The sequence below is a fragment of the Drosophila subpulchrella genome, unplaced genomic scaffold (assembly GCF_014743375.2).
Source record: "Drosophila subpulchrella strain 33 F10 #4 breed RU33 unplaced genomic scaffold, RU_Dsub_v1.1 Primary Assembly Seq101, whole genome shotgun sequence".
Lineage (NCBI taxonomy): Eukaryota > Metazoa > Arthropoda > Insecta > Diptera > Drosophilidae > Drosophila > Drosophila subpulchrella.
In genome coordinates this window covers 88,853-100,945 of record NW_023665443.1, presented here as the reverse complement: position 1 = coordinate 100,945, position 12,093 = coordinate 88,853, and the positions used below count along the sequence as shown (strand labels likewise).

The window sequence follows — 12,093 nt, the reverse complement described above, 5'->3', positions numbered from 1 at the left end:
TCTTATCTTATTTTTAACTACGACAACTTAAATGGTCCTTCCAACATTTCTATTTTGCTTTTTCTTTTCATTTAGACTTTACTATTTTAATTTCGTGTTCCTAAAAATTTTAATGCCGTTCTCGTGTCTTGGTAGTTCCATCACTAAAACATCGAGTGACATCGATATCAATATCGACACGCCGATATAACAACAAGCTTTCGTGCGATATATCGGTCAAAAGGACGCAAGTGTGCTCCAACGGTTTTTTTTTCTTTCAAACCTTGTGAAAATGTAATCTTATTCAGCGTTTTTAACGAAAACTATTAGATTTACAGAAAAAATTTATAAAACATAAATTACTCATTTCTTTAATAGCTTTCACTTCTCTTTATCAAACTTTTTGATTAGGTTAATGTATTCGAAGATATTTACGAAAAACTGTGTTTACCGTTATTTTCCATGATCCCGTTATTTGCGCCAACTTTGACTATTTTTCCTGTAATGAACTCCATATAACGTGGATACTGAAAGTTTGAACGAAATCGGGCGTTGGAGCTAAACGGAAGTTCACCCGATAGAAGCTCTATGTACGAGCTGATTTAACTGATGAAATAATGCTCGCTTTATTTCCCCTAGTCGATCAGAACCAATCAGATGACAATTTAAGGAAAGGAGGAAAAATTTATGTGTTGTGTGAGTCATTAACTTTAAAATAGACATTATTTGTTTTTGCATACATTTATTATGTACAGAAAACTAACATTTCAGATGGTGAGCTCATTTGACCTTAAAAAAGTCCACCCTAATGCCCATCTTTAAAATAGAATGATGGAGTTTATATAGTGTAAACTCTTTTTAGGAGTAATCGGGTTTTTGGGTCTCTCGATAGGTAACCCTGAATAGTGTGACATGACTTTTAGACGACTTAGCACTGACACGCACCCCGATAATAGCCTCTGCACACAGTGGATTTTTGTTCAGTGAAGCAAAAACAGCTGACATTAACAAACCGAAAACGTAGGGGACGGACGAGCAAACTTAGTTTTCCTGAAAATTAAAATGGACTACAACTATCATGTGGAATGTTTTCAGCGCCAAATGATTTCCTCGTTGCTAATAGCAAATTGATCAAGTAATAGAATTCCTTTAGGGGCAAGCGGAGTAAAAATCAAATTGGGACTATTGTTGGCCAACAGCACCCCACGAGAATTTCCACAAATTATAACCGTTTGGTCCCTTTAAAGTATTTATAAAAACTTCCTCGAATACGATTCTATGACTATATCCTTTTAAAGCAACAGCCCAAAGTCGGAAGTGAAACAGAACCCTCCTTTATCGAAATTCGGAGAACACATATTTCCGAAAGAGATTTCTGTTACGCCACCGGATAAGAAATGTTTAAAATTATTCAAAAAGTTAAAAAAAAATATCGACTGACCTAAAAAAGATTTAGTAAAAGTGTTAATGGGATTTTGTTTTGCTTATAAATACCTATATACAAATTGTGCAAATAGGACCATTAATTTGTTATGAGCAAATATTGTAGTCGACGATAGGTGGCGCCCTGCCATCTCGGAAAAAATGGCTTTGCTGCTTGCGTATCTCCATCTCCCTTGGGCTTCCTTTAGCTGAGGTTCTTCCTGGTTTTTACTTTGATATAACTTGTCTCCCGTCCTTTTTTCAATACTATGACTAAATTACAATTTGAACTAAAATTCTCTGTGAACGACTCAAATATCCCATTAATTTAAAGAAATACGGAGGCTATAGAATTATTGTGTGCAAAACTGATGTCCCAACTTACACAAAATGGGCATTTGAAGAAAACAAACATTATCTTTTATTCTGTTAAGCTTAAACAATATTTTTTGATATTATTACGAATTTGCGTAACGCTTATAAATTCATTAAATTTTTTATAAAATTTAAAAAAATATTAAACAAATGTTATTATGAAAAATGATACACGTCTGTCACAGCTTAAATCTGTCTTAAGACTAGCTCATAACTATTTTACTAAATTTTTTGTTACTAAAAAACGTTAAGAAAATTAAAAACATTTTTGTAGTGACCTAGGGGTTCAACTGTACCAGGAACTACCATCATCCATCTCTGAGCATTTTGGCTGTAAACTAGTGCAATAGGTGTTTTTTTAAAAGTTGGAGCCATCTTTTGCTTTTATGATATCGAATTTCTTTTGAAAAGCCCTATGATTTATTCTACGAACGCACGTTGCAGCAAGTAGTACTCACTCTTATTAGATGCTTACAGCTTTCGTGTTCCTGGGTTGCTTAGCAGTCTGTTGACTATTGTAATCCGTATCATATTGACATGATTAAATATAAAAATATATTTAAAATAATAAATTCAAAAGAATTTATAGGGTTTTCAATTTTTTGTTGTATACAAGACAAAAAGTAAAAACAAAACGGATTAATATTGATATCAACCTGGTATGAAAAAATACCATATTGATGTGCTTAAAATATCTATTTTATGTAGTATTTGACTTTCAGGGAATTATATTTTATGAACGACTTAAGAGGTTAGAAACAAGTTCGGGAAAGTGAGACAAAGGACCTAGACTCTGTTCCTGTTCAGAGTTGTCTAGTATATACATTGGGTTCGATTTGGAGGTCTTCAAATCGTAGGCAGGGGACCTAATCTATGGATAATTCGAAGCAATATTGCCATAGAAACTATGTCCTAAAAATCACGTTTGACCCTCCGCAATTGTATTTTTTTTGATTAAAACAAGGAAGAACGCTATATTCGAGTACCTCGACTATCAGATACCCGTTACTCAGCTAATTGGACCAAAGGGAAATGGAGATATGCAAGCAGCAAAACAAGATTGAAATGCGCCACCTACCCGTGATCTCAATATATGGTTATGTAGGCGGCAGACAGATTTAAGCGTTATGGCGCAATCTCGCTTTGCTTCTTGCATGTCTCCATCTCCCATTGGTCCCTTTAGCTGAGTAACGGGTACCAGTCGAGGTACTCGACTATAGCGTTCTTCCTTGTTTATTATTGTTTGTTAATAACTCTTTATTGTATAAATAATTTTTTTAAATGGGTATTTATAATAAGAACAAAATATTACAAAGTGTGGGCGCTAGACAGGGTTTAGCGTTATGGGCGATTGTGGGCGTGGCACCTTGCTGAAACAAATTTGCGCTGCGCAGGAATCTCAGGAATCTGCATGCCTAATTCCAGTAATGTAGCTTTTATAGTTTCCGAGATCTGAGCGTTCATACGGACAGACGGACATGGCTAGATCGACTCGGCTAGTGATCCTGAATATATATACTTTATGGGGTCGGAAACGCTTCCTTCTGCCTGTTACATACTTTCCGACGAATCTAGTATACCCTTTTACTCTACTAGTAACGGGTATAAATATTATGAAAATAGATACACGTCTGTCACAGCTTAAATCTGACATAAGACTGGCTCATAACTATTTTACTAAAGTTTTTGTTACTAAAAAACGTTAACAAAATTAAAAACATTTTTGTAGTGTACCAAGAACTACCATCATCTATCTTTAAGCATTTTGGCTGTAAACTAGTGCAATAGGAGTTTTTTAAAAGTTGGAGCCATTTTTTGCTTATATGATATCGAATTTTTTTTGAAAAGTCCTATGACTTTTTCTACGGATTCACGTTGCAGCAAGTGGTGCATCTCGCTCACTCCTATTAAATGCTTACGTCTTTCGTGTTCTTGGGTCGTTAAACAGTCTGTCGACTATTTAAATCCGCATCATATTGATATGAATACTTGACATATTGATATGTTATTCATATCAAACGTAATATCCAAAATTCTTTGAAAAAATGTATTACTGCTGATTCGTATTTTTTGGAATTTATTATTAAAAATATTTTTTGACTGAATTGCCGCGGTCGGTCTAACATTTATCGAAAAGTTGTTTGCAAATGGGCATGAGATACTCATATTCAATTGTATTAACATGATGTTTTTCGAAGTTCAATTTTTTTAGTTCTTTGACACTGTATCGTGCTTTTTCGTTGGCTAGACAGTGTGTGTACTGCACTACAACAAAATCAAATGGCTGGCCAGGATGCCGAGCTGGGCATCATGAAGCCCACCACTTTGTTGGGAAATTTCGCTAATTTATTGCTAAGTGCTCGCCATCATTTTTAGAAGGATGGATGATGGATGGATGAAAGAATACCAGTGTTATATTTTATATATAACAGAAAAACCATACAGGTATAAAATATAATTATGAAAAATACCCTATTGATGTGTTTGAAAATATCAATTTTAAGTCGTGTTTGACTTTCAGAGAATTGTATTTTGTGACCCATTTAAGGGATTAGCAACCAGTTCGGGAAAGTGAGACAAAGGACCTAGAGTCTGTTCCTGCTTAGAGTTGTCCAGTATATACAATAGGGTCGATTTGGAGGTCTCCAAATCGTAGGCAGGGAAAGTTATCTATGGACAATTCGAAGCAATGTTGCTATAGAAACTATGTCTTCAAAATCACGACAATCCGCATTTGCAAGAGAAAAAGAGAAAAATCACGACACTCCGCATTTGCAAGAGAAAAATACTAGTTGTTTGATAAAAAAAATATATTAGTGGCCTTTATAATAAAACATTGAAAATCGAAATCGTAGTGATAATGATAACAAATAGAGGTTTCAGAGGAATAAATACAAAAAAACGAAGTAATGTAGTTATCCACAGCTAGAGACATAAATTTTCAAAACAGGTGTACTTTTTAAAATTTGCAGTTTTTTTTTTTACAATTTAAAAAATTGCTTTTGTGCGTAAAGCACACCAAGAGAAAAATGTGTAGTTAACGATTTTCGTCGTCAGAAGCGTTCAAAGCCATGTTTTGGAAATGTCTGAATCGGAGTGGATTAAGTGCTTTAAAAATTGGTTTAAGCGCATGCAAAAGTGTATATATCTTGCTGGAGAATACTTTGAAAAACAATAAAACCATTTTTGAAGATAAATGTTATCATTTTCAGTATTAGGCCAGAAACATAAATAGCAACCCTCGTATAGGATCGGAAACGCTTCCTTCCACCCGTTACATACTTTCCGACAACCACTATATAACCTTTTACTCAACGAGTAACGGGTATAAAAACAGTTTATCTATGCCTCGATGAAAGAAACATTTTTAGCGTCAACAATAAAACAACAAATAGGCTACGATTGAGTACCCAAATCCAGCTTTCCGCTGAGCGGAAATCCCCTAAAGCTAACATCTTTCAAGTTGTTACTTTGTAATTGTATAATTGTTTATTGTTTAATTTTTAATTGGGTATCAGTTTATGATTCTTTGGTTCTTAATTGTTTTTCTTATCGAAATTCAGAAATGATCTGTTACTTATAGTTTTTAAATTGTTTTGCAGATACAACGAAATCACACTCTGAACATGGCTGTTGATTCTAGTACAGATAAGGTTGTTAGGACAAACTGAAGTGCAGCATATTTTTTTCCGGTTTCATGCAACTTGAGATGAGGACGGACGGACAGACGGACATGGCTAGATGGACTCGGCTAGAGATCGTGATCAAAAAAACGATTCCTTCTACCTGTTACATGCATACATGCATACAAGTTTGTTTCAGCAATTTGCCACGCCCCCAATCGCCAATAAATGAGGTTTTGTTCTTATTATCAATACCCATCTACAGTGGTCGGCATAAGTATTTTGACAAAACAAAAGTTAAATATACTCATAATTTGAACTAATTTAAATGCCGTTTGAATGATACAATACATTTCTTAACCCATTTAGTACTTATTGAAAAGGTCGAATTTGTGTAAACATCTACTTTTTAAACTTTTTTCCTCGACTTGAAAACTTAAATTTTTTGATGCAAAATGTTTCTGCAAACAAAAATAATAGTAACTGCAAAAAGAATTTTTTAAAAATCATTTTGCTTTTTTTATGATTTTTTGAAGGTGACAATGTCGGAAAAAATTTTTATGAAAAATATAAAAATATGGCCCAAATGCATGTTTCTAAGCATTTTCAAAAAATCCTAAAAAATATAAGCAAAATGATTTTTGAAAAATTCTTTTTGCAGTTACTATTTGTTTTGTTTAAAGAAACTTTTTGCATTAAAAAATTTAAATTTTTAAGTCGAGGAAAAAAGTTAAAAAAAAAAATTTATAAGTAGACTTACACAAATTCGTCCCTTTCAATAAATACTGAATGGGTTACGAAATGTATTATATCATTTAAACGGCATTTAAATTACCTTTCCATTGATGCCAAAAGTTTACAAGAAGTAAATTCAAACTATGAGTATGTTTAACTTTTGTTTTGTCAAAATACATATGCCGACCAGTGTACATGACAAAAAGTTTCATATCGGACAGTTCATTAAAAAGTTATAGCCAAACAATAAATAATAATTAGCAAACTCAATAGAGTGCGAGAGGAATGGATATATATTCATACATAAAATCGGCTGCTTACGAAATTTCACTAGCACCGTGTAAGTGGCGTGTTAGTGAAATCTCGTAAAAATTCTTCTAAAAAGTCGTACAGAATATGACTGGTAAACGGTGGCTCTTCACAATTGCTGTCATCATTAAGATCTATCATTGTGGTATAGCTGGTGCAATTTAAATAAATTCTATAGTTTTTGTACGGGCTGATTTGGTTTGGATCATAATGATCACGTTTACTTTTTTCATTATTAAATAGCAAAGCTAGTAATATATTTTCTGGAAAGCAGATGAAAGATTCCTCGTATGAAAAATAAAAACCGGATTTATGAATAATATTTATGAATAAGGAAGCTTGACAAAGTGAGCTATTGACAACAAAAATAGAGACTTTCGAATTCAGTAACACATATGTGCCGACTACTATGATATTTATTTTTCATTCGCCTTCGTATTTGGTGGGGGACAAACGTCATTTTAGATTATAAGTGTTTTCGTCAATATTTCAAATAGTCTTTTAAAGATTACGTTCGCCCAATACGATTTTTAGGCTCCCGAATCGACCCGCCCTTATATCCATACACCTACGTTTGCAGAAAATCTGGTTTAGAAGTCGGGGATTTATTGGCCAATTTGCTGGTGTGTTTCGGTACTTGGTAGTCGACGGACATTATATCTTGAACCTATTCCACCAAATAACTCCAGCTTAGACTCATATGTCCAAAGGATAAATCGACCTGGTTGTGGTGGTTTTCTGTATCGCTCCACGTTTTCTGGTCTTCGGTACATATGTACATAGTTCATGGCATTGGAAACAATATTGGCAGGACATTTTAAGGGACATTGATTATATTTATACGTTTTGCCCTCCTTTCTAAGCTCAATGATTTGTTCCTTTCTCTCTTTAAGCGATGAGGTCGTCTACCCACTAAAATAAATTTTTTTCCAAAGTTAAAGTGTATTATATGTATAACTTATAATAATGGTCTTAATTAAACCCAATGTACACCAAATTACAAAAACTTTCTGGAATTTCCTGGAAGAAGCCAAAATGTTGTTTCCGTGTGCAAATATATGAAAACAACCCAAGAGCAGACCAAATCTAATAAGGGTTTTGCTTATTTGTATCTCTATGATACTTTCTACAAAAAAAAAGTACTAGCGATCATAAGGACTATGCTAATAAACCTTTATATAGTTTCGCTTCTGTCGCACTGATTTTTTAATGAACACAGCTGTATATAGTTACAACTGTACACAATGCTATGATTTAATGTTCACGATTACAGCATGTTAATCTTAGAAATTGAACATGCATCAAATGTACATACATGAGTACATATGTGTATGTATGCATTTAATTGTTGTCTAAATTTATTAACACACAAAAAATTATATTTTAAGAAACTGATGAAGATTATAGCCAATAAACAATATTATAAAATCCCATAGACACACTAGGCGATTCCGTAAATATACATACGTACATACAAACATCAATATTTGTTAATGCTAACATGTTTATGTATAAACATAAAAAAGCACATATTTATATTTTCATATAAGCCAACAAAAATACTTATATTAACACCTAGTAAACTCACATTACTTCTTTCTTGTTGATATTCTCAGAATAAAAACAAAACACAAAGCAAAATATCACGGACAAAATGTTTAATTCATACAACAAACATACGTACATCGGCTATGTTCTCACATGTAACGATTTTAAGCCTAGTACTCAGATCGGCTAATACGCCCTTCCCATAGGGTCCATCCGCTCGAAACGGTTAGGATTTTTGATAAATGTGAAACTCCGATTTCCACAGGGAACATTCACCATCTACCATCCGATTACAGCTGATCTGAAGACCTGTGGCTAATCAAACCAAACATGTTGCTTCTGCGCCTCCCATTTTCAAACGTGAAACTCCGATTCCCACAGAGCACATCCACCATTTACCATCCGATAGCAGCTAATCTGGCTAATCTAACCAAACCTTCCATTTTCGATTGTTTTCGGTCATCATTGTTTACGATTTCGTAGTGAATGTTTCAATTTCCACTATCAAGAAGAAGAACTTAGAGTTGCGCATAAAGTATCGCATAAAAAAATTTGTCAAATTTGGATGGAAATTGGAAAATTTTCGAAACGGCAAAACCTTATCCGTTCAACAGACGGTAGATGGTGGATGGATCTCTGTGGGAAGATGCTATAAGGGTTTCACTATTCGAAACATTGTATTCCTTGTAGTGTGACCGAAGTCAACCGAAATAAATGTAACATGGTCTTACTGTCAAGCAGCTGGGTTTTTTAACAAACGGGAAACAAATCAATTGAAGCAATTTAAAAAAGACTAGTCTGCTGATGCAAAAAGAAATTTTTGGATGAGCAAACAAAAAGTGGTACTTGTGTGTGTGCTCCCACTATATATTCCTTAAATTGTATAGCCTTAAACTAAACATTTTAGGCCATTTTTACTATTTTTAAGTTCACAATGGCCTTAAAACTAAATTTTTAAGCAATGTAGTCCATGTGTCCTTAAATCTAGGAAGTTTTTTCTGAGTGTAGTACTCAGAATGGCTAAGAAGCTTACTTGTCGAAATATCTTATTCTTTGTAGTGTAAGTAAGGTTTTTAAAGTTCATAGCATGGTTTTATTGTCAATCAGCTGGGTTTGTTGACAAACAGGAAGCAAACCAATTGGAGCCATTCATAAAAGTCAAGTCTGCTGTCGTATAAATAGTTATATTAAAAATTAACGGCTTTTTTTATTTATGTATATAAGTAGATTAAAGCTTTCTCCTCTTCTCGCCATCCGCAGTCTAGCTCCGCTCCGACTCCCAGTATCCCAACATGGTCCTTGAAGGATTGGGTGCCGGATTGGGAACGGGGTTGTTCCGCTGATGCTGCAGAAAGTCGTCCAGCAACCTGGCAATGACTGATAATGGGTCATCCAGCTGTCCTTTAGCGTTCGTCCATCATTTTTCTCTATGTAGAAGCGGCGCGACCTCTGGCTCCGCATTAGCTGCCAAGTAGCTGGTGGTGGTGGAGTCCAGCGATTCCCCAATAAAAAGCTCGTCGGAGATCGCATTACTGGTGGTTATGCTTAAAAGATACTTATTTTAGTACAGAAGAACTTACTTTCTTTGCGAGGAAACGTCCGTCAGGATATTTATGCTCCTTCCCAATGGGCTTCTCGATTGTATTATCTCTTTGCCCAGATTTTCCCTGTTGTGGTATTGCTTCCAGTGAGTTAAGACCCATAATAATGGGGAACAGCCTGGATTAGCCGTAGAACAGACCCGACGAAAGGCGCTAGCCGCCTATGGTAAGGTCGTGGCTTTCGTCGATGTGAATTCTAGGCGCACTATGGCGGGTCGAGTTGTATGGGTTCAAATCTATGGACAATTCTAAGCAACATTGCCAAAAAAAACTATGAGCCGGTTTCTCGAGTGCCGGCTAACATTTCTCGAACAGAAAAAGTCCCTGCTAAGCGGTTTTGGATTTCTCGAGCCCCAATATGTGAGCTTAATTTGACAAGGACTCAGACTCCCTGTTAAGTTTTTTTCGACTCGATAAAATGATAGCTGTTTTCACAAAGCCTAATAAGATCAAATTATATAATCTGGAACATAAACAACATATAAAAAGTTGATGCAATAATCAAAGCAAGCCTTGTGTTTTTGCTTAACAGCTTAAATTCGTGATGAACAGCACTCTGTAATTGTTTCTCGTTCAGATAATTTAAAGGCGTCGAGAAAGCCGATTTGCTCTTACGACCACTTTTTCTGGTCATTAAGTCTTTCATACAAATAGCTATCAGGGACTTTGACAGGGCTCGAGAAACCGGCCCTATGTCTTGAAAATCACGTTTGACCATCCACATTTTCAAGGAAAAAACAAGGAAGAATGCTATAATCGAGTACATTGACTATCAGATACCTGTTATTCAGCGAGCGTGGCATACTCGCGTGACAAACTTGCGCTGCGTACAAGGCTACGAAATCTAAATCTAAAATCCTTTTTCTCCATATTCGATGGTTTCGGAGATATCTGCGTTCATACTTACGATTTTTTTAAGTTTGTGTGCGTGTTACGAGCTGCTTATTTTCGGTGGCTGTGCCGCTAGCTCAGTCTTATCTCAGGGGCAGGGTACTCCTAATGCCACAGCTCGCAACATAAATATCGACAACTCCGGTGTCTCACATCACTAATCTATCGGGCATCACTAAGGACAAAAACGTAAGCAAAGGTAAATATCTACAAACATTGACGGAAAAATTAATTAAATTTGGTGGCTATCGATGACCTAGCCAAGCGCTCCCAACCAACCATGGATGCCCTCAAGATGCTGCAGGGCACCACCCATTCTCGGTCGGCAGGAGCCCCTCCTCGCGACTACGACGGTTCCATCTCCCCCACTGGGAAAGCTTACTCACACATTGTGGGTTTTACAAATGTTTAATGAATATGGTAAATACAATCATTTTTATTCATGCTCCTATTAACTGATCTATCCTTCCTCAGCCTTTAAGACCGAAGCCTGGCCGCCGTCTTCAATATATACGCGGTCAAAGCAGAGGATTTGTTTTGCTGGAAAGAGGGTACAGGCGCTGCGGAAAGTTATGCTCTACCAGTCACTTATTGGTGTCGGGTCAGCTAATCCTGAGGAGCTCCAGGGGAAAAGAAGGGACAGGCCAAAAAGGTACGTAACTGCACTGTAAACTATACCATCTAACTAATGCTCGTGACCTTTTTGATTCTAGGCAAACAACGAGGACAAATAAGGCTCTCGGGTCTGACTCCGGATAAATTCACAAACATGGAAGTAAATATCACTATCAATAATCAAGGTACACATGTATTTAATTTTTCCCAAATTTCAGCCACTTTTGGGACGAGCCTGGAGGGCGATTATAGCCCGACTGAAGACTTCTCGCCGGAGGTCAGCGGCAGCACGGGTCTCATCAAAGGAAAACTGCCGCACTATGGTGAGTTGCGCAAGGGCAGTCTGAGGTTCGGCTGCCAGATAAAATGGCGGTACTTCTCAACGCCGCGATGCGACGGCTGGAAGTTCCCGAGATGAGGTAGACGTGGTAGACCGGAACGGACTCACCGGGAAATGCTTGATGTCGTTGGCGTCGACTGCGAAAGGCGTTTATGGCTGGTCGTCTGTGCGGGTCGAACGCGCAGATATCATTGGAACTCCCAAATAAATATCCCGGGGCCCTTTGTGTTGGGACCCCGGCTGCCTTTATAAATGATCATTAATAAATAACAAACTAGAATGTTATCTTTCCTATTACTCACTTTTATTTATTTTTAAGCACAACAAATTTATCTTAGTTCTTCCAGCTGCATCTGCCTGGTTGGGCAATATGGCTGCGACTATACTGATATCTGCTGATCATCATTCTTCCCCCGCCTTATTACATGGCCTCTCCCAAAATTGGGTCATTGGACACATGAGTGCCATTTAAGGAATCTCAGAGCGAACCGGGATTAATCCTCAAATGGCCAGATCGCCCGCCAGATTCATCCCGCTGCTGCAACAATACAATTCAGTTTAAATTATTCTAGCATTCAAACTGAAGTAGCCACAGTGGCACACTGACGAAACAAACTTGCGCTGCGCAGGAATCTAAAGTATTTGCATTACAGCA

At 36.4% G+C, this 12,093-nt stretch overlaps 2 protein-coding genes across 4 annotated transcripts in view; one reads left to right on the top strand and one right to left on the bottom strand.

Annotated features, from left to right (window-relative positions):
* The window catches only part of LOC119558477 (protein gustavus), a 33,994-nt gene extending 25,820 nt beyond the window's left edge, over positions 1-8,174 (bottom strand). The window contains exon 1 of one of the 2 annotated variants that reach the window (XM_037871990.1): positions 8,032-8,174. In XM_037871990.1, the coding sequence (XP_037727918.1) occupies positions 8,032-8,129 (98 nt within the window). In that variant the 5' untranslated portion in view covers positions 8,130-8,174. The remainder of the gene's footprint in view (positions 1-8,031) is intronic. The other variant, XM_037871991.1, reaches the window with a different exon arrangement.
* A 101-nt stretch (positions 8,175-8,275) lies between these two features.
* On the top strand, positions 8,276-11,649 carry LOC119558479. 2 transcript variants are annotated; one of them, XM_037871996.1, is made up of 5 exons: positions 8,276-10,672; positions 10,744-10,903; positions 10,958-11,135; positions 11,197-11,258; positions 11,317-11,649. In XM_037871996.1, exons 2-5 carry the CDS (start codon positions 10,895-10,897, stop codon positions 11,443-11,445), a joined length of 378 nt encoding a protein of 125 aa, XP_037727924.1. In that variant the 5' UTR covers positions 8,276-10,672; positions 10,744-10,894; the 3' UTR covers positions 11,446-11,649. The 2 variants fall into 2 exon arrangements, with proteins under 2 accessions (XP_037727924.1, XP_037727922.1); XM_037871994.1 differs by having other exon boundaries at positions 8,276-10,682.
* Positions 11,650-12,093: the final 444 nt, after the last annotated feature.